At 35.9% G+C, this 21,689-nt stretch overlaps 2 protein-coding genes across 3 annotated transcripts; one reads left to right on the top strand and one right to left on the bottom strand.

Moving 5' to 3' along the window:
• Positions 1-11,384: 11,384 nt before the first annotated feature.
• Positions 11,385-13,233, top strand: LOC145119242 (phosphoglycerate mutase-like protein AT74H). The gene is made up of 4 exons (XM_079054869.1): positions 11,385-11,970; positions 12,446-12,565; positions 12,655-12,949; positions 13,032-13,233. Exons 1-4 carry the CDS (start codon positions 11,520-11,522, stop codon positions 13,135-13,137), a joined length of 972 nt encoding a protein of 323 aa, XP_078910995.1. The 5' UTR covers positions 11,385-11,519; the 3' UTR covers positions 13,138-13,233.
• Positions 13,234-13,285: 52 nt separating this feature from the next.
• On the bottom strand, positions 13,286-19,067 carry LOC145119241 (uncharacterized). 2 transcript variants are annotated; one of them, XM_079054868.1, is made up of 6 exons: positions 18,766-19,067; positions 17,444-17,527; positions 17,059-17,355; positions 15,008-16,965; positions 13,487-14,909; positions 13,286-13,367 (listed from the first exon to the last, which is right to left on the bottom strand). In XM_079054868.1, the coding sequence occupies exons 2-5, from the start codon at positions 17,444-17,446 to the stop codon at positions 13,508-13,510; spliced, it is 3,660 nt and encodes a 1,219-aa protein (XP_078910994.1). In that variant the 5' UTR covers positions 17,447-17,527; positions 18,766-19,067; the 3' UTR covers positions 13,286-13,367; positions 13,487-13,507. The 2 variants fall into 2 exon arrangements, with proteins under 2 accessions (XP_078910994.1, XP_078910993.1); XM_079054867.1 differs by having other exon boundaries at positions 13,286-14,909.
• Between the last annotated feature and the right edge of the window lie 2,622 nt (positions 19,068-21,689).

Here is a 21,689-nt window from a genome sequence, read left to right on the forward strand (position 1 = left end):
CGGTGGTGACTGGAAGAGATAGCGTCGCTGTTTCAGCTTCTGTTGGCGGCAACGGATCTGGAAAACGAGGGGTCGGCGACTGGGCATGGTCCGGCTGTGACGGTGATTTGGTTGTGCCATTGCTTGGGCCGGTGATGATTAATCGAGTACAGGGGGCCGACAATAGCTGTTGGGCTGTTTCGTTGGCGACATTGGTTTGGAGGAGGTGGCCGGTCGGCTCGTCACCGGTGACTCATCGGGAAACAAAGGGGCTAACCTTCCTTTGGAAAGAGAAAACCAAGTGGGGCCCTGTTTTGTTTCTGATTTTCGCTGATAGCTCTATCATTTGTATGGTGCATTGTGCACCTTTACCCTTTTTTTTTTCTCTTTTTTTTTTGACATGTACGCAAAGAAATGGACCAGCTGGGTCCACATCCACATTTGTAATTTAGCTTGTATACAGTACCCGGTTACCCTCTTTTTTTTCTATATTTTTGTAAGACCATTTACTGAAATGGTAATTAAAACATAAGGGTAACTTTGAAATAAGTTAAAAATAAATACATGGTGGGTGGAAAGCATACAAAGATACTTAGATGAGACTTCTGGAAGTTTAAGAAGATAAAAGGTTTATTTATTTTTACTTCAAGTTTTTAGACAACTTGAATGAGTTTGAAGATCTTCAGCAAAATACATGAACTGAAAGTGGGTTAAGACCCATCAAAACTTCTCCTCCCTTTTTTTTTGAAGGTTTTGTACAATGTACAAGCGATACAGCTTTATGTACAAATAGTTGTTACAGAAAATGCATAACTGAAGATGAGTTTGATAATGAATGAACAAGAGATAGGTAAAACTCATAAAAAACCTCACCATTTTAAACAAAAAACGAATTTAATCAAGTTTTCTTCTCATTAAACCCTCCTTACTCTTCAGTTTGCTCCACAGATCTAAAAATCTTTTGTTTCCCATCTCTAAGCTTCCATAGGAAGCATCAAATAAACAACATGAATGAAGTTGAACATGAGAAATCAGGAATCAAAAACCGATTTTCTTGGTAATGAGCAAACAAGAGAGGTAAATACTTGTAAAATATTGTTTGTTCTTCAACTTGCTGAGTAAAATTCGAAAGTATGAACAAAAAATGAAGAAAAACTCGATTTTTTGATAACATGAACTTGATGAAATGAATAAAACTTGTAAAAGTTTCTTTTCTTCTCCATCAAGTTGCTGAAATATTCACTCAAATATAAAAACGAAAATAGATCCAAGATCTCTTTGAAAGCTTCATGAGCTGAAAACTTGAACAAATCTTGAGATCAGATCTTAAAAACGAAAACAAATTTGGAGATCTGAGCTGAAAAACGAAAAATTCTACAGATCTGATCTGAAAACGAAGTAGATCTTTGAGATCTAAAATATGGCAAAACAGATCTGAAAAGGTCTTGGCAAAAGCCAAACAGATCTGAACTAAGGAATATAGAGATGAATAGATCTGAACAAACCTTAGGTGGAAACACATCAGATCTGGGCAAAAACGAGCTTGAAACCAACTGAGGCTTTTTCTACTTGCTCGAGCCCGGGATGGCGCCAAATGATGCAACATCGACCTCCGACGAGTCTTCTAGTCTTCTGCTCCGGCGGAGATCTGGATATCACAGTGCAAACCCGTTAGAGTCGACCCAGGGACTGTGCCCCGGGAGCGGGCTCCGACGGTCAAGTTAGATCAGCTAGAAGATCTGAGATGGTTCTCCATAGCTGGAGGGAACCATCTTGGTGCTGGTGGTGGCTGACGGCGGCGGGTGGCGGCTGAGCCACCCTGCCGGAGTATAGTGGCGGCTGAGCCATGGGGAAGTCTAGTGGTGACTGAACCACTTAGGAGAGAGTCCAGGGGAAAGGGTCTAGGGAAAGAGTCCTCCTTCATGGAGGAGGTACTGTTCATTATATAGGGGACAATTAGGCTGGCAAGGGAGTCCCCGACAAGGTTGGCAGGAGCGCGCTAGGCCAGGCTGGCACGCTAGAGCCGTCTGGGCTATGCTAATGGACCATATATCATCAAGTCCACCCAGTCTGGTGTTATTGGTACGCGGCCAATGACATCGGACTGGAACTAGTCATATAAACTGTGTGTCGTCATTTAGTATCAATGAAAGTCATTGAAAAAAAACTATAAACATGATTAATAAGAATGGATGCCCTGAGGGTATTATGTATTGGGATTTTATAATATGTTCCCTAGGCCATATATAAGAACCATTTTGCCTAGCAGTAAGGGATGACTTTCTCATTTGAAAAGTCATGGGTTCAAGTCTTGCTTGAGACATAGGTGGTAATAGTTAGGAGTATATCAGTTTGTTGTTTTAAAAAAATATATCAAAAGTATTACCATAATTAAATGTAAAATGCATTTATTATGAAAATTATTAATAAAATTCACATTTAATTATGGTAATATTCTTTATAATTAACGCATTTCATATTTAATTATCACAATTTTTGTCATAATTAATGGTTCTTATATGTGCTTTAGAACACATGTTAGAAAATCCTATTTGTATTAACCGTATTACAATTATTTTTGTTACACCAAAACTATATAAAAAATAGCTATAAGAAAAAGTAAATATAGGATATTTGATTTCTCAATTTATAATTTAGTCAATAAAATATTGTAATTGTTTTTTGCGTAAGTGAAATATCACTATGCATGTTCCATATCTAAATTATGCACTTAACTTTCATAGGTCAATGTATCATTTATCATCAATGTATGATATATGATCGAATAATAAACTCTTTCTTTGGGTAGCACGTAAAGTACGTTATTTAAGTTTCATAGATACATCAAATAACAATATTACATATCCTGATTTTTTTACAAATTAGAAAAAGAAAATGAAAAGAAAGATTTATAGTACGATTTACACCTCTGCAAGTAAAAAGGTAAAGAAAAGAATCACCCACAAAAATAGGGGGTTTTATTGAAACTTGTAGTAGAGTAATCAATAATGCTAGGTGGTGGTCCATGCATCACACACCGTGGACCATCCTAAAAACCTACCACCCGCTTTTTTTTATTTATTATTCATCTCACTATCAATTTAGATTAAAAATATTTTTTCTTCTAAATTCGATTAAACTATGTTTATGTTATAAAATTGAGATATTGATTAAGCTAACACTTATAAACGAAGTAATTAATAAAAATGATTATATTTATCTCATTTATAAAAATTAACTATTTTATATAATAACATAATGTTCGTGATTGGTTACATTTGTTTGGAAGTGACAATGAAGTTGGTTAGACGTGACATAAATGATTCTAAAACCTGACATGATAGAAATAATGTATTATGGACTTTTATCGTAGATAAGGTATATTCCGGCCATACAGTTTAGATTGTTTTCAAATACATAATTTGTTTGTATAAATTCTTTTATTACGAAAAAGTTTTGCCAACATCACTCTTTACTGTTCAAATAAATAATCCTGGAACTGTTAACCATGATAAGGAAGATGTGAACGAGAGTTTAGAGTTTTGCTTTGTCACCATTAGATGTGTAGTAAGTAAATTACACGAATGGTCCTATGCTTTGGGGTAATTTGCGCGTTTGGTCCCTAACTTATTTTTTTAACTCGTAAGGTCCCTATTGTTTGTTTTTGTTACGTGATTGGTCTCTACTGTTTGTTTTTGTTACACGTTTAGTCACTGTCTTACCTAAAAAGACTATTATTTAAATAGCAAAAAATGGTGGGGTATGTAAGGTAAGGTAAAGGGGTGGGGCTGGGGGTGTTTTTATTTAAATAAATTAAAAATCAAGGGCAAAATAGTCTTTTAATGTAAGACAGGGACCAAACGCGTAACAAAAACAAACAGTAGGGACCTTCCGAGTTAAAAAAATAAGTTAGGGACCAAACGCACAAATTACCCTAAACCATAGGGACCATTCGTGTAATTCACTCGACATTTTATAATGTCACTTGTTCATTAATATTGTTTTGATTGATGGTCTAATAATTTGTAGATTCAAACATTTCTAAGTTGAGTGCTACAAATGATCATTCATAGGTAGTGCCCATTTGAAACAAAACTACTTAAAAACGACATTCATAGTTGTCACAGACAGAAACCATCAGACTGCGCCCTAGTGTACGTTTTGGGCATGAAACAGAGTGTAGCATCTTATTCATGGTAATTGATGACGATGAAGGAATGTCTTAGGGATGTAGCATTCATAACAAATATGTTTGTTTATATTGACATTACCCGTAGTCATCTATTCATGTATTCATATCATGAGAATGTCGCAATTTATTTATGAAAATGCTATATATCTCGGACTAGAAAAGCTCGGGCAATGGAACTTTTGTTACAGAATACGTGCAAATCTTATAGAATATATGATTATAATTAAATAAAATAAAATAAAAATACACTAGTTTTAAACATGTAATCTTGACTCGAAGTGGGTGGCTTGGTAATATTGGTCATGTGAAATGGGCAAGGGCCTTTTCCATAACATATGTTTCAATATAAAGACTTTTAATATTCCTATTGTTGTGTACATGATATCAATGGATGATGTAACGTCCCAAAATAGAGAGTAAATTTTTCGTTTTAAATGTGATAAAACCATTCATTTCATTTCATCAAGATAATCAGAGTTTAATATGTAATCTCATAACATCAGTGTAAAACATAAAACAAATAATGCAAAAATCTTCGGTGGATGCAATGCGATCAAACCTAGCCCTTCCCCTTTGCTACAAGATGTACCTGAAACATTTAAACTTAAAACTGTAAGCGCAAAGCTTAGAGGGTTCTCCAAAATACCACATATCATACATAAAACATACAAAACAATACGACCTATTTCAGCTAACGGGTCTATTTCAACCCATGTGAATGTTATGGTCCTCTCATAGCCTTTCATAGAGCTGTCATGGTCCTCCCATGGTCTTTCATACGGTTGTTATGGTCCTCCCATAGTCTTTAATTCAAATTTTACAAAGACAATTTAGCATACTTCATAGTATAATGAGAAGACTCACCTCTCAATCAAAGTAGACTAACACCACAGCTCGCAAAAACATAAAGGCGGGTACTACACATCACTTAACATTATTCAAATTGTCAAACCCTAGTCTACTTTCTAAAACTATCAAATTGAACAAATGTCAACCTGGTCAAAGTCAACGGTCAACAGTTAAAGTCAACCATATAGACCAACACATTGTGGCAATACATTGGTCACGTTATGGTCTGGCTCAACAAAAAAATATGATGGATCTGCCCACTGCGTTAAATGAAGTGAAGAACAAATGAAGCTTTGTATTCATAGGTTTTGGAGAGAGAGAGAGAGGGGGTCCCTCTTATTTTTTAATTGTTTAAATAAATAAATAAGTATTATATTTTAAAAAAATGAAAGAAAAAAAAATACCCCAATGGTATTACAGTCATTTCAGTTTACTGAGGGACCAAATCCGCAACAAAACTATCTCAAAAAGACCACAAAACTAAAAAAGTCGAGGTTTCGACTAAATCCAGAAAAATTACATACCACAGGGACCATTTTTATAGTTTTGTCTTAAAAATACTAATAAAAATGTGAAAGGTATATCTACTATCAACATGATCATGTCAAAAAACAAAACAATAACTAATAAAACATACTAATATGTTACTTTTTAAGCATAACTTTTATTTGTAATGCTAACTATGGATGATATATTATGTTAAGTTTCGGCTTTAAACCGGCATCAGTTTTGGTAAAAAAAAAAACTAATAAAAATAAGAAATTCATTTCAATTGTCAACATGACCATGTCAACCACCAAAACAAGTATCTAACAAAACATATTATGTTATTTTTTACGCATAACTTTAATTTGTAATGCTAACTATGCATGATATATTATGTTAAGTTTCGGGTTTGAACCTGACAACACAATTTTTGAAAAAAAAATACTAATAAAAATGAGAAACTAATTTCTACTTATTGACATATTGAAAGGGATAATCTTATCTAATATTGTTGGTGGAAGAGAATATGAAAGTCAAATTCTTTCTATAAAAACTCTAGACTAGAGAAAAAAAATTTATTTGGTGGATCTTTTTTTTTGTAGGATACCTTTTGGTTGAGGTTACAAACTTTTGAGTAAATTACATGAATCGTCCCTGGTCCAAGTGTCAAATTGCACGTGTCCCTATTTTTGAAAATTAACTCGGACCGTCCCTCATGTATTTAAATACTACCCGTCCAGTCCCTATTGTCGTTAGACGTTAGTTTTCTCTGTTTGGGTGCCCCACGTGCCTTGCACGTAGGGGTATTTTTGTCATTTCATGTTGTGTGCCCCTATTAGAGCCGTTACCCCTCCCCTGCTTTCATTTATCTTCGTCGGTCTTCTTCCCCATTACTTTTTCCCCCTTTCGTTCTTCGATTACCCTTCTCTAACCAACAAAAATGGCAATTAGATGCAATTGTGGAGCTGAAACTGTGATTCGTACCTCATGGAGCAAGAACAACCCTGGAAAACGTTACTATGCTTGTTCTAACCCGGTTAATTTCGATTTCTTGATAAATCTAACCTAATCTCCTAATTTCTCCTATTTTCTGTAAATTTTTGCATTGTTAAATGTTTTTGCACTTATTTTGCAGACTCGTGGTTGCAAGTTCATTGGTTAGGTGGTGGAGGATCAGAAATGTGCTTGTATGAACATTAGGATGAAGCTTGAACAACAAAATCTGAAACTGAAGTTGTATCTAGCTATTAGTTGGTTTCTGTTTGTGTCAATTCTAGTGTACAAAGTGTAGGATAAGTTATCAGATACGTTTACCTTTTAGTTGTACAAACTCAAGTTGGATCTATCAGTTTGCATGTTAATGAAAATTGGGTGTTTTTTTGGTAATTGCCAAACATGTATTCATACCAAAGTATTCATACCAAAACAACAATTTATATCATACCATTAAGTCATCAAACCATTACAAACATGCATTCATACATTAACAACCTAATTAATCATTAAGTCATTCAAACCATTACAAACATTCATCAAGTCAACATAGTTTGAAGTACATCGCCATCATAGTTAAAGAAGTAGCACAACATTAGTTCAAACTAAAATTACAGACCCAAAAGACATGAAAGAACATTGTTTCAAGTACATCAAAAGCATTAGCCAACCAAAAGAGAAGAAATTAATACACAAACACTAAACCATCAGACTTTTCCCTTTGTTCACAGCACCTGAGTTCTGTCCCACATCACTACCACTGGCCTGTGATCCTCCCACTGCCTGCCCCTTGCAGCTCCTACCATTATGCCCAACATTTCCATACGTTGAACATCTAACTATTCTGGTCCCTGTAGCACTATCATCTTCAGTGGCAGATCTTCTTCTTTTCTTTTTTGGCCTACCAATAGGCACATGATGTTTTAGTGGTAGTAACTTTGTTGGACAAGGACTTTTTGCCCACATCATCCTCCCATTAATTGGTTCGGTTTTAAAGGCATACATCTTTTGCCATGTCTTCAACCAGTATGTTGGGTGAACCCATGTTTCAGGTATCCCAACATTCTCATTCTCCTCATATCTCATATAGCTGCAATTGTGTGCTTGCATGGTATGTCAGTGACCTCCCACTTGTTACATGATCATGTATGTTGTGTTATGTTAACTACACATTGGTCCACACCTTCACCACCTGTAACCTGATACTTCCCATTTACACAAAACACAGCCCTATACTCTGCATCTTCACCTTTGATCTTCTCTAGAGTCTTGGTAGCTGTAGGAGTTAGTGGGTCAGAACATTTGTCAATTGTCTTTTGTACAATAACAAGCTTCTTCATTATGTATCTCTAATAAATTCCAAGCAACTTATAATTGGTTTGTCACGACCCTTGACAAGTTTGCTATTCAATGTCTCACACAGGTTGTTTAACAATGCATCGCAATGTGCTCTTCCTGTAGAATAACAATGTTGCATCATAATTTTTAGTAATCTTTTAAGATGCATACAATCAACAATGTTGAAGAATTCTAACATGTATAACTAACCTGTAAAGTGAGACCTGGACCAATGTTGGGGTGGAATGGCTTTAAGCCATTCATATGCATCATTGTTCAATTTCTTCAGTTCCTCCATTGCAATATTGAATTGTTGTACAGTTGATGTTGTTGCACATACAATCAACAATGTTGAAGAATCCTAGTATCTGATGTAGGATTGGAAGAATTATCCACTTGAAGCTTGACTGTTGTGTTTGGAGACATTTATGCTCCTTTTCATACGTTTTCACATTCCAATCATCATCCTTTTTCCATTTACTTACTAAAAGTTTCCAAGGGCACTTATTGCTTTCATCTACTTTCACTGCACTTTTCTTTTTACTTGGTCCTCCTTTTTCACCCGTTTGACTGGGTCCACCATTTATGTTCCTTTGACTTGGCCCACCTTTCCCACTAGTTTTACTTGGTCCACCTTTCCCAGAAGTCTCAAGTATCCCCATATATGGTATTGTTCATTTACATACTACCCTGACCATGTTTTTATCATTCTTGACAATATCCAATTCTCTTCTTGTCTCTATTGCATGCAAGTAAATTCTGTCGTTTGCTTCCTGAGAACTTGAGAATGTTTGAAGTATGTAGAAATGGTCACTCACTTGAGCTGCATCATTTATATGTGCCCTTTCAGCAGCCCGAATTTTATTTCTTCTTTTACTCATTTTCCCTTCATCAGATGATGACTCAGATTGTAGAACATCAGTGTTAATCACCTCCATCTCCTCATCAGACATTACTACATTCTCTGTTGTAATAGGGGCATCACCAACCCACTCCAAATTATCATCAATGTTGAGGTAGAAATCATGCATGTCCACCTCAGGATCATCCAACAAGTTATCCTCATCCACAATGAAATCACTATCATCACTATCACTTGAATCTCCACTACCCTCACTATCACTAGATCCACACAGGGCTTCACTAAAGGGTTCCATAATAGGGGGTTCCATGTTTGGTTCTTTCACAGATTCAACTTCAATAGGGGATTCCATTCTAGGGGTGAAACATGTACAACATCAGTATGACTAGGGGATTCCATGTTAGGTTCCATTGTAGGGGTTTGCATGTTTAGTTCTAAAACAGGGGGTTCAACTGTGGTTGTGTCAATCTATTCGAGACACAACCTTCTAGACCAAGAAGGGGGTTCAACAATCTCTTCAATCCTGAGTTTTGAAGGGTTAGGAGACATAGCATATGTATGCAAGTTGGTACGCCAAAATTCTATATACACTTCTATAAGCTTGTGTAAAGCAACGTAGGACCTTAAGTGATTGACATCTTGATCACTACCCAATGCAAACAACCCAAAATCTAAATCCCCTAACGGTCGTTTAAAGTGATAATACATAACCTTACCTTCTTCAACGCAACCCAACTCCTCCATCATATCATCAATGTCGTGAACAGAGAACAAATCATTGTCGATCAAGTCCACAAATTTGTATTGTCCCTTGATGTATTTTCTCCCAGGAAATTTGGTAAACTCTCCTCCATAGTGCAAGTGTATACTAAAAACAGTTGGATTCCCACCTTCACAAGAAAAAAACAACAATATTTTCAAAATCAGTGATAAAATGATCAAGAACAGAGCATAAAATGGTTGTTTTCCTTACTGTAACTTGCTTCCAAATCAATTTCATCCATCTGTGGTCGTATTCGCCACCCACTCATCTTCACTCTTGACGGAAAACTAGGGTTTTTGTGAGACGAGAAAGGTTTTGATCGGGGACTGGGTATGCAACATTTGGGTGAACTCGATATGGCGTCATACGCAGTTGATAATATACACGCGACATGAAATGACGAAGATACCCCTGCGTGCAAGGCACGTGGGGCACCCAAACGGAGAAAACTAACGTCTAACGACAATAGGAACTGGGCGGGTAGTATTTAAATACATGAGGGTCGGTTCGAGTTAATTTTCAAAAATAAGGATTGAACGTGCAATTTGGCACTTGGACCAGGGACGATTCGTGTAATTTACTCCAAACTTTTTCAAACCTAAAATACATGGTTTAAAGTTTTGGTTTCTTCAGTGTTGCTGAAACTATTTTTTTAGTAAAAAAAATTTTGTTTGAGGGATGCGTTTCGTAGGTTAGTCTTATCTCAACCAAACCCGGCCCAACACGAACCTGTTTTTCAGGTTTATGTTATTATATTTGATCGGGAAAAAAATAGTATCACTACTACTAGATATATATATGTGTCTCCCTTTTTACATGTCTACTTATAGTTTTGAGTGTCTTACATATAATTCATGTAAGCATCTCATTAATATCGACTTAAATAAAAACAAAATTTGAATACTTCCAAATAAACAGTTTAATTCGTGCAAACTGTCTTATTAGTTCGAAACTTAAAAATAATAATAAACGAAATCTTTACAAAAAAAGACAAACAAAGAAGCCTTATGGTTTTAGAACTTATGGTAGTGGGTTATTAAGATGGGTTATATCCAGAAGCCCAAACTTGATTCATCACTTGCTAGGTATGAGTAATTTTAATATTCGGCCATATAATATTGAATATTCTCCGGGTCTTAGCCATATGTTTGAAGTTTGAACCACGGATTTATCGAGTCATATTTAGTGAAAACATGTTTCTCATGCAAATATATGTGATGATCGATTTAAGTGTTTTAATTGCCATATCACAAAAAACATATAAGTACATCTATTTTTCTTAATTATTTGCTAAAATACAGCCTAAAATTTCATATTTTCTCAAAGCAACTGTTAATTTCGCAATGCCCCCATAGAAAAATACATTATTCACTGCAAAACTCACTTTTTTTATATTTTACCCGCCAAAAAATAATACCAAACAATTACTGTTCACTACAAAACCAAAATAAATTGATATTATACATATTTTCAAATTAGTCATATTTTTATGAAAAACAATTAAGATAACTGATAACATTTTTTTAAGTTCTTTGTAGTGTGATCTTCAGAAGATATTTTCACATTAAAATAAAAAAATGAGTTTATATTGTAAAAAATATATATTTAAAAAAAAAAAAAAAACAAAACTTGAATTTTAAAAAAATGTCTTAACCAATAACCATGCTGTCCTATACTCCTATTTCGGAGTACATTTTGCATTTGTTTCGAAAACAAGTGGTTATTTTTATAAAATAATTATTTTTTATTTATTTCTTATAGAATGATTAATAATTATAGTTATTTTTAGAATTTTTTTTTTAAAGTTAACAAAATACAATGACTTAATATTTAATAATAAGACAAAACAAGTTAATATTTAATAATAAGACAAAACAAGTTGAAGAAAAAAAAATTATACATGATGTGAACAAGACGAATGGATTGACCACCAGTCTCACAAAATTTCATCAAATTTCTTGCTTTGCATGATGCCATGAATATGCCCCCAAATAAATAAAAACTTCAAAGTTTCAAACCCTCTATTCTTCCATTTATACGGAGGTTTCAGTACCACCATGTCTGTCACAGCATCTTCATCGCCATATTCGACTATAATCAAGTGCTGTGAAGACACAATTGGGCGCCGAAGAAGAGTCGCCATTGACGAGAATTGTTTCCCGGAGAAGAATCTGACACTCAACGCCACCACCGTGAAACCTCCACGGCCGCGACGAATCATCCTGGTGCGACACGGGCAGAGTGAAGGAAACGTGGATGAAGGAGCTTACACGAGAGTCGCAGATCCGAGAATTAGATTGACGGAGAAAGGGAAACAAGAGGCGGAGCAATGTGGGGTGAGGATACGAGAGATGATTGAGAAGGATGGAGCTGATGATTGGAAGGTTTACTTTTACGTTTCGCCGTATCAGAGAACGATTGAGACTCTTCGTGGTTTGGGGACTGCGTTTCAACGATCGAGAATCGCCGGCGTCAGGGAAGAACCGCGGTTGCGAGAACAGGATTTCGGTGAGCTTCTTCTATCCTTATCCACCTACTCCGCCCTCTCTCTCTCTCTCTCTCTCTCTCTCTCTCTCTCTCTCTACACGTTTAAATTTGACCGGACTGCAAACCGCCACATGTTGCTTTGGTGGTAGTACCGTACAACCATATTATCCAAGTCGATTCTTAAATCTCACATTCCTTGGCTTTGATTATAGTATTAATCTTTTTTAACTTTGAATTATGGTTAAACATTGTAAAAACTAATATTATAAAAGAATAGCATAATATGAAGATTGTAAATAAAATAAAGATATAGTAGTATAAAATACCTTTTGTTTTTTAGTTTTTTTTTTATATGGACACCTTTTTACTTTCAAAGACATTTTTACATATTCTTTAAGCTTGTTTATATGTTTCATGGATAATATTCCGGTAATTGATTTTTTAAATATAAGAAATCATTTTTTTTATATTGAACGTTTGAATATCAAAATGCAAGGGAACTTCCAAGATCAAGAACAGATGAAGATTCAGAAAGCAGTTCGAGTCCAATACGGCCGTTTCTTCTACCGTTTTCCAAACGGAGAATCCGCAGCAGATGTCTATGATCGAATCACAGGTTAATTAATACTAAATTCAATTCAATTCAATTTATCATCATCTCTAAAAAAATCATATTATATAAAAGAAAGATGAAATTGTGTGTAGGGTTTCGGGAGACATTAAGAACTGATATTGACATAGGTAGATTTCAACCACCAGGGGAGCAAAGCCCGAACATGAACTTGGTCATAGTTTCTCATGGTTTAACCTTAAGAGTCTTCTTAATGAGATGGTATAAGTGGACAGTTGAACAGTTTGAAGGACTCAACAACATGCAAAATGGGAATATGATCGTTATGCAAACAGGTCAAGGTGGAAGATACAGTTTGTTAGTTCACCACACCAAACAACAAATGATGGACTTTGGTTTGACCCAAGATATGCTCGTTGACCAAGAATGGTATCTATCCATTAATCATTAACCCCTCCTTCCTTCCATGAGAGATTTATTTAAGCCAATTTTTTTGTATTGTTTTCTTCAGGCAAAAAACAGCAAAACCAGGTGAATTAAACTATGAAATCCCAACAGGCGGACCATCTTTCTTCACACATTTTGACGATGAAAACAATGGAAAATTCAGGAGCTAAGTTTTGTGTATATATAGATATGAGAAACCATTAATGATGTGTAGTGTACTTTTTTTTTCTAATAATACCAAGAAAACAGAAGGATAATTTAACTTATGCTTGATTTAAAAAGCAAAACTAAAAAAAAATATGAATGCAAAACGAAGACTAGACTAATCTGAATGCAAATTAAACCCAAGCCAGCGAAAACCAGGGGAGCAACAGCAAAGATTCAGATGAGTTTCTGAGAGCTGAAAAAAAAAAATATAAAAGAAAAAACTTTCAAAAGGTTCAGTGCTATGGGAATAAATGCGTATGTGTAATGCATATTCCTCCCTATATATTAGTAAAGGGCAAAAGTAGCACGAACCATGGTTTGGTTTGGTTTGGTTTAGTTAGCTGCCAACATCGGTTTACTATTATCACCTTCCTTCACCACCACCTCATTAGTCATCATGACCATGGAGTCAAGGTTAGATTGGTCTTTTTCTTCTTTTGTGTCAGAATCTTTCCTTTCTCTAGACCGCCGTTTAAACTCACCAACCACCACCTCCCTGTCTTCCCTCGACCGTCTTGGAAAATCTTTAAACCTGCCATTTGTCCCTGTCCCATTACTTTTGATATTCCCACGTGCATGAACTTCCAAAGCATGTTTGTCACGTGCATCAAAACCCCTCCCAAAACCATCTTCATCATCGTACTGAAACCTCTTCACATGTCCATCCATGTTATACCGCTGCTGCCTCACAAACCCCCCACGCCTGTATCCATTATCGGGTCGATCACCTTCATTACCCACATACCTGGGTCTGCCCCGCCCGGCTTCACTCGGGTCAAATCTTCCAGGTTGCCCGGATCTGTAGAACTCATTTTGCTTTGGTTTTCTTTCATAAAAACCAAATCGTTCCCTTTCCCTTGCACTTTCCCTTTCCCTTACACTCTCCCTTTCCACCACCTGTGGTGGCGGTGATCTCCGGTCAAAAACAACCGGGCGTTCCTTGTAATTTACCCACCGCGAATTCGGCGGCGGCGGTGATGAGTTACTGCTTCGAGGTCCGGAATTGTATTCCGGTTCAAACCCACCACGCCGGTAGTTGGGTGATCTTGGCCTTCGCATTCTGAAAGTAGGCGATCGACTCCGGCGTCGGAACCCGGAATTGGAAACCGGAGAACGCGTCCGCGGTCTTGAAGGTGATCTCGAATCGGAATAATGATTCCCATTCCCTCTTCTTTCCACGGGTGAAAAGCACCGGCGTCTCCTCGGGAAAGGATCTGGGTAATCCGGTAGAAACTCATCGCATTCGTCACTTCCAGGTCCATGGTATCTTCTAGGTCCGGGCCCGGGTCCTTCCCCGTCAACCCGTGTACTGTACCTCACTTGCCCGACCCGCCCGCGTCCCCTGCTCCGACCCATATTGAACCTCTCGTGACCCGTGTCCCCAGTTGGTCTTAATCCTAAACGTGCCCGAAAATCATTTGCTTCGCGATTCATTGGTGAGCGGCTTCTGAAAGGTCTACGAGTCATATATGATGAAGTGTTTGGTCTGTTTGAAGAATCATTTTGATCCATGGAGCCTTCGTTTGTTATATTATCCAAACTTCCGGAATCTTCTAGCATAGTACGAATGAATGGTTGGTTACGATCTGGGGAACGATTCCATACACCGCTTCCCCGTCCACTACCACGGTTATGCGGGGAGTATCTACCACTACCACTACCACCACGTCCAAAGGATCTTACCACACCTGATTCCCTCTCTGGTCTGGAAGCTAAACCATCACCAGACTTTGAACTGTAAATAAACACATTAACAAAAGTCAAAATGTTGACCAGACTTAAGGTCAACAAGAAAGAGATTTACTAAATATGTTTTACTTTTAGTTTTAGTACCTGCATCCTTGCACCCGAAATCTACCTCTAGAAAGGAACATGTCATGTGTCGATGGACCTCCGATACGTGTGATCGATTCCTTTCTGTAGAATCTTGACCCTTCACCTTTCATTTCCATATCCTCAGGGTCAAATCCGTCTTTTTGTTCGCCATACGAAAATTTCCGACTTGTAAAGTTTCTGGTTTTAGTGAAATTATTCAAAGAGATTCGTTGATTTTCATGATCCAATCCAGAAACGTTCATCTTCCACTCGTCTGATTGGTTCAGATTCTGGACAATTTCCTGTCTTTCACTGTTGGCTTGATTGCTAACTGTCTCATTTGGTTCTGAACCGGATAAGACTTCATCAGTGTTATGAAGTTTCTCTGGCAACACGACATTAGATGTTAAATCAGTTTCAGTGAGTTTGATTCCTGGAGAGGCTTCTTGTCCACATGGAGAGGTATTAGTTTCATGGGAATCCATGATTCCGATGTTCGAATCGTCTCCCCTGTTGTCAATCACATATTCATTTTCTTCTCCTTTCCAAGCATTTATACTCGATTCCCTTAGCTCTCCATCTTCATATTGAGAATCGTATCCACTTCCAGCTCGATTGTCAGTCTGTGAATTATCATAACGGATTCCATTCTCCAATGGCGCTTCGGATTCATGTATAGAAGGAATTGAAGCAGTTTGTAAAGGAAGTTCTGTCCCCTTGCTGGCATCATTGCTAGTTAACTCCATTTTCACCATGGATTCATCGACTTTATTTGAAAGATCTCCATTTTCCATAGAGGTTGCTGCAGGGGTAAGTGATAAATCATGTTTCTCGTATTCAGGTTTACAGGTGTTAGTCATGGCTGGTTGTGTAGTAACAGGAATGGCTGATTCCGCCACCACATTTTCTTTGGATGCATTCAAGTTTAGATAATGATCAAAACCCGGGGGCACAGAACAATCCATTGATAATTTTGTGTCAACAGCCTCAGTAGCAGAAGAAGTTTGACCACCACGAGTCGCCCACTTTGAAAAAATATCGGGTGTTGGGTTCTCCAAGGTTAGGGTTTTAGTAACAGGAATTACTGATTCCGCCACCACGGAATGTTGAGCATTATCTAGTTCACAAGACAATGGTTTTCCCAGCTTTAACTCGTTTTCGTGAGCCAGACTTTTCATCTCAATGGGTATGTTAAGATTGCTGATGTCTTTTGATGGAATCCCGGATTCCCCCTCGCTTCCAGGCTTATGATCTCCGGAATTGTCTTTTGTACAATGGTCTTTTTTGTCTTCGAAAAATGTGACTTTGTTGTGTGCAGAAACTTCATGCTCGCTTACAAATGGTTCCTCCCATGCATCATCCATCACGGTGTTCAAGTCCCAGTTGAATCTGACATCTCTTGAAGTCGGAATTGCTGATTCCGGAGGGGAATGTGAAGAGGAGTTATCCAATGTGGATTCATTTGGTGAAGATTTCTCCAATGGGAACTTATCTGGGGCAGATTGGTCCTTTGTTGATGTATGGGGATCAGATTCTTCCTTAGCAGACTTTGAAATGTTTTCTTTTAGTTCAATAGTGGTTAGAAGAGCTTCTGGACTTTTAGTGACAGATGAGGCGATTCCAATTCCAGACTCTTCACTGCGATCGGCTTCAGCTCCCAAACTGTTACTACATGCTGCAGCAGCAAGTATAGATATGCCAGAAAAGTCATCATCTTCACCAGGTTCATTTTTAGTCTTCACCAACTCCTTTTTTACCGATTTATCATCATTGCTACCTCTTTCACTCATTCCAGTAACTGATTCAGGTAGACAAGCTGCATTCGGGTTTAATTTTAGCTCATGATTATAAGCTTTGGGACTCTCCAGTGATGGATTCCGTGGCGGAGATGATGCCCGGAATAAGAATCTCCTTTTCTTGATTGGAATGTGTTCTGCCTTTTCACTGAAGTGACACCCAAGAACAGAGACTCCCAACTGCAATTTTAGTAAAAGAGTGTTTAGGTTACAACTAACAACTAATGAGTTTCTGCTAAAAGAGTATGATTATAGTGAACATTGAAATATCACCTTTTCTGATTCAGAAACAGGCATTTCTAGAACTTTTGAATCCTTAGTTAAGTTAATTGTGTTTGAACTTCGAGGTCTCCTTGATGAACTCCTACAACCTTTTGAAACTTTTGTCCAAGTAAAGTCTGAATTGATTAAGCTAGTAAGTTCCAAAACTGTGCTAAGAAGACAACTTGAAGAGCTTTTTCCATTAATTGATGATCTTCCACCACAGTTTTTGCAGGATAGTGTTCCACTACGTCTTTTGCTTGATGTGTTAGTAGAGGTTGAACCCCCAGTGCAGGTACACAGATGAATCTGCAAGTCCAGAAACAATTACCTCCATCAAAATGCTGTAACATCAAAAGTGTTGTAATGGAATGTTTTGAGTGATTGCAACTCCCACCATTAGATGTGGCCCCTCATTGTTTGCCTTTGAAGATAGCGATGTCTGTAAAGCTTTGAAAACACAAGCTACTCAATTCACAGCCTGTAAAGCATCATAGAAATACATGATTAGATGAGCCAACAAAGCAATTAATGCAAAAGGGATTATATGTTCAGTATTTGGGGCCAAGAAATGCAAAAGCTGACAAGACTCCTGAACTCTTATGGATACATCCACACTAAAAGAAATGGCACTGTAAATCAAAGATGAAGCGTTTGGAACAGGACATCAATCACTCAGGATCTAAAGCATAAACGAACTGCTTTCAAAAAGAAGCTAAGTCTAGTTGAGTTGCTGGCTTGCTGCAGATTCAGGCTTCCAAGACAATCATGTGAAACATGCGAGTCATAACATAACAAGATAAGCACGATTCAAATATGCCTTCAACAGAGAAGATTTTGATCCATGTGTTAGCATTTTCCTAATCTCCAAATGAGCAGAAACGAAATACTGAGGATGATGAAGATTGAAGAGATAGCAAAAGCATATTCCATGCCTTGTCTCAAACAACTTCAGATTGATTCGAGTAGAAGCCATGGATTCCAATAATTAGTAGCAAACAATCTTTCTCCATTCAAACCAAGGAGATTTACAGAGCTCTAAGGAAACAAATAGGTTATGTGTGGTCAAGACACACTGCACGCCCTTGTTGACCTGTAAATGTTGTGAATCGGAGCATAACGTCTCAAATGATGAACATCTAAGGAGATTAGATCCCTCAATGTGCTAAACCTAGGTAGAAGAAAAACGAGATCAGCTTCCGTGAATATCAAGCTCGTAGCAATAAACCACAGATCCACCATATCGACCTAAAAATGGCATAGCAGATTGATGCTTATACCGCAGATGAACAAGCACATAAGATTTCAAAAAATGAGTTCGCTGAGGATGTGATTCAAGATCCACGACGCCGTGAACTCAGCCATGGAGAGAGAAAATCACCACGAGAATCATGAAGAATGCCACCAGTGAACTCGAAGATACAGCGGTAAAGCAAGAAAACCCTCCTTAACATATATTCTTCTTCAAACAAAACCACTTGCAATCGCGAAAACCATCAAAATCCATCACTCGTCGCAACACTTCAAATGAGACTATAAGATTTCCGAAGCGAGAAACTTCCATTTCATTTCAACCTTTCAATCGAATCGATCTAAGAAAGCATCGAACCATCCAATATCATCGAACCTCAATAAAACAAAATTACACACAAACAAACAGATAATATCAAATACACACACGTCCACACGCACACAGACGCAAACTAGGGTTTCAAATACCTGATGAAAAAATCAAAACACAGATCGAATGATTCACATTAACCGATCCTTCGACAAACTCCGACGAATCAAAAACCAAAACTTCTCCGCCGTAACAAAAATGGCGGCGACTAATGACTGAAAAACTTTCTCTCTCTACAACTTTCTCTCACTAAACACACACACATCATCTGTATATATATAATATATATGCATAAATCAATCTTCTTCAAACGCTTATATTCCACACATTTCTTCTCCCATATGCCACTCTATTACGCGATCCCTTGCTTCGATTGTGTGTGACTGTGTGTATTTTCACACCCTACTGTGTGTGTATATATATACAGATGCATCACCACCAATTTCTAAGTAGTTTTTTGACGATTTTGCCCATGACTTTGGAGGTGTATTGACCGTTTTGCCCTTTTCAAGAATCACCAACCCTTCTGCAAGTAGCGTGTTTAGTTTAGCCTTCTCAATAATAAAAGTCAACCGACACCAATTATGAAAGGGCCAATTAAAGCCTAAAATAATATTCTAGATTTAGATCTTAAATATGTATAAACTCTTTTTTTTACCTAATATTTCCTCATAATAGATTTATTATTTTCCTATTTGAATTAAATTTATTTTTTGGTTTAGCATTTTTTTTTTTTGGCAAAAACTTGTTTTCATTTTAATTTTTTGAAATTTATGATCAAAATATTTAAATTTTAGATCAACTTATACCTACTGTTCCCGTGATCAAGTAGTTGTTTTGGATTTAGTTAAAGAAAATTCGTTATTAATCTTTCTTTTATTGTTTCATAACATTTTTTGGTCTAAAATCATTTTAGATTAAACATGTTATTCCCTTTTAAGGTGAGCAACTTGCTGTTGGATGGATCCAAAGGTTCTTTGCTCTACATAGGCTTGGTATAAATAGGTGAGGAGTGCCACAGGAAATGGATTATTTGAGGGTATTGTTGGAGAAGAGTGGACTTGTGTGGACCCTTAATTATGGAAAGTAGGTTAGGGTTTGAAACAATAAATACATAATTAAAATGTATAATCGTCTTATATCCACCGGTAAATTAAAGGGGTTTATTGATTTAATGAGGTTTACAATTATATCAATACTAGGCGAATGCCCGCACGTTGCGCAGAAAACATATATAGTTGAAGTCTTTACAAATATATGTTTTTTTTAAATATAACAATAACGTTGTTGTTAAATTTGATTTAATAATTCGTATACTAAATTGATATAATATATTGATTATTTTGAATTATATAATAATATATACATCTATTATAACTGCATAATCTCAATCGTTTGAATGACTTCTACCCGCGAGTTACACATGAATAAAATTAAATATAATATATGGTTTAATGTTATTTATAGTTGTTGGTATTGTTAATTAATTTTTTTTTTAAAAATTCTTAATGTTTTAATTTCTATCATTATAATTATTTAAAAGGGAAATCTCCAGAAAAGTCCTAAAATTTTACCCTAATTTACGAAAAAGTCTCAAACTAAATTTTGTTTACGAAAAAGCATGAATTACCGGTAAAAATGGCGATTTGACCCCTTTTTTCCGGTTTACCGGTTTTATTACTTACTTGTTTCACTAAAGTCTCATTATTTTACCCTAATTTGCGAATAAGTCTCAAAATAAAATTTACTGATGATTTTGCCATTTGTTCTATGTAACATACATTTTACCGGTTTTGTTGCTGACCTAGACGCCTAGTCAGTAAATGAGATAATGAGATGGATATGTTGAGTTATATAATGTTATGTTTAGCATAAAACTTGATATCCTGATGTATTGTATATCTTTTTGGAACATAAAATGCATCCAACGAAGACTACAATAATTACATAAACTAACAACAACTACGTTATTTTTTACGTTTATAAGAAATATCAAATTGTCTATCTAATCTTATGTAACCCAATATATCAATCTCATCAGACATCAACTCATTTTCTGCCCTTTTTTCTTGGAAACACGCATTTTATTGGTTTCATTGCTGACGTAGATACATAGTCATAAATGAGCCGATGAGATGGATATCAAATTTTACAGTAAATGTGACATTATATAACCCATCGTATTCATCTTATCAGCTAACTTAATGACTAGGTGTCTAAGTCAGCAATGAAACCGATAAAATGTGTGTTACATGAAGAAAATGGTCAAATCATTAGTAAATTTTATTTTGGGACTTATTTGCAAATTAGGGTAAAATAATAGGACTTTAGTGAAACATGTAAGTAATAAAACCGGTAAACCGGAAAAAATGGTTAAATCGTCATTTTTACCGGTAATTCATGCTTTTTCGTAAACAAGTTTTAGTTTGGGACATTTTCGTAAATTATGGTAAAATTTTAGGACTTTTCTGGAGATTTCCCTATTTAAAACATCAAACATTGTTTTTGGATTTTAAAGGTAACAATATAATCATTTATATAGAGTTATTTTTAACTATTGTTATTGTAAATTATTTTAAACTACTTATTTGAAAACTTTTAACGATTATAAAAATATCTTTAGGAAATATTTTAGTTAAATTGAGATTACAATTTAGTTTTTGCATTTATCACTACAATTTATCACTTTTAACTATTTACAAAATACTCTTTGGTTTTTTAAATGGAACTGAAATTTATATTTAAGTTGACATTGTAATGTTATATTTAAATTAACAATTTAAGTATTTTGTCCAAATTGTTCAAAAGTTATAGTTTTAAACTGATAATGGTTTACATACAACAACATATTAAATCTAATAAATTAAGTATAATATATTAAAAGTTAAAGACATAACTTTATAAGTAGAAGTAAATATATTATTTTAAAATTGAAATTTAGTATATTTATGATTACACTTTAGGTTTGATATTTATTTAACTTTATTAACCAAATTATAATCATTATTAGAAAGACACTACA

The sequence above is a fragment of the Lactuca virosa genome, chromosome 6 (genome assembly GCF_052849685.1).
Source record: "Lactuca virosa cultivar CGN04683 chromosome 6, Lactuca_virosa_CGN04683_v6, whole genome shotgun sequence".
Classification (NCBI taxonomy): Eukaryota; Viridiplantae; Streptophyta; class Magnoliopsida; order Asterales; family Asteraceae; genus Lactuca; species Lactuca virosa.

Bases quoted from the DNA above. Each gene is read 5' to 3' on its own strand.
- LOC145119242 (XM_079054869.1), top strand. From the start codon at position 11,520: ATGTCTGTCACAGCATCTTCATCGCCATATTCGACTATAATCAAGTGC. The intron at 11,971-12,445 runs GTGAGCTTCTTC...TCAAAATGCAAG, and splicing joins GTTGCGAGAACAGGATTTCG to GGAACTTCCAAGATCAAGAA. The intron at 12,566-12,654 runs GTTAATTAATAC...AATTGTGTGTAG, and splicing joins TGTCTATGATCGAATCACAG to GGTTTCGGGAGACATTAAGA.
- LOC145119241 (XM_079054868.1), bottom strand. The intron at 16,966-17,058 runs GTGATATTTCAA...CTAAAATTGCAG, and splicing joins CTGTTTCTGAATCAGAAAAG to TTGGGAGTCTCTGTTCTTGG. The intron at 14,910-15,007 runs GTACTAAAACTA...GTTTATTTACAG, and splicing joins TTTCGGGTGCAAGGATGCAG to TTCAAAGTCTGGTGATGGTT.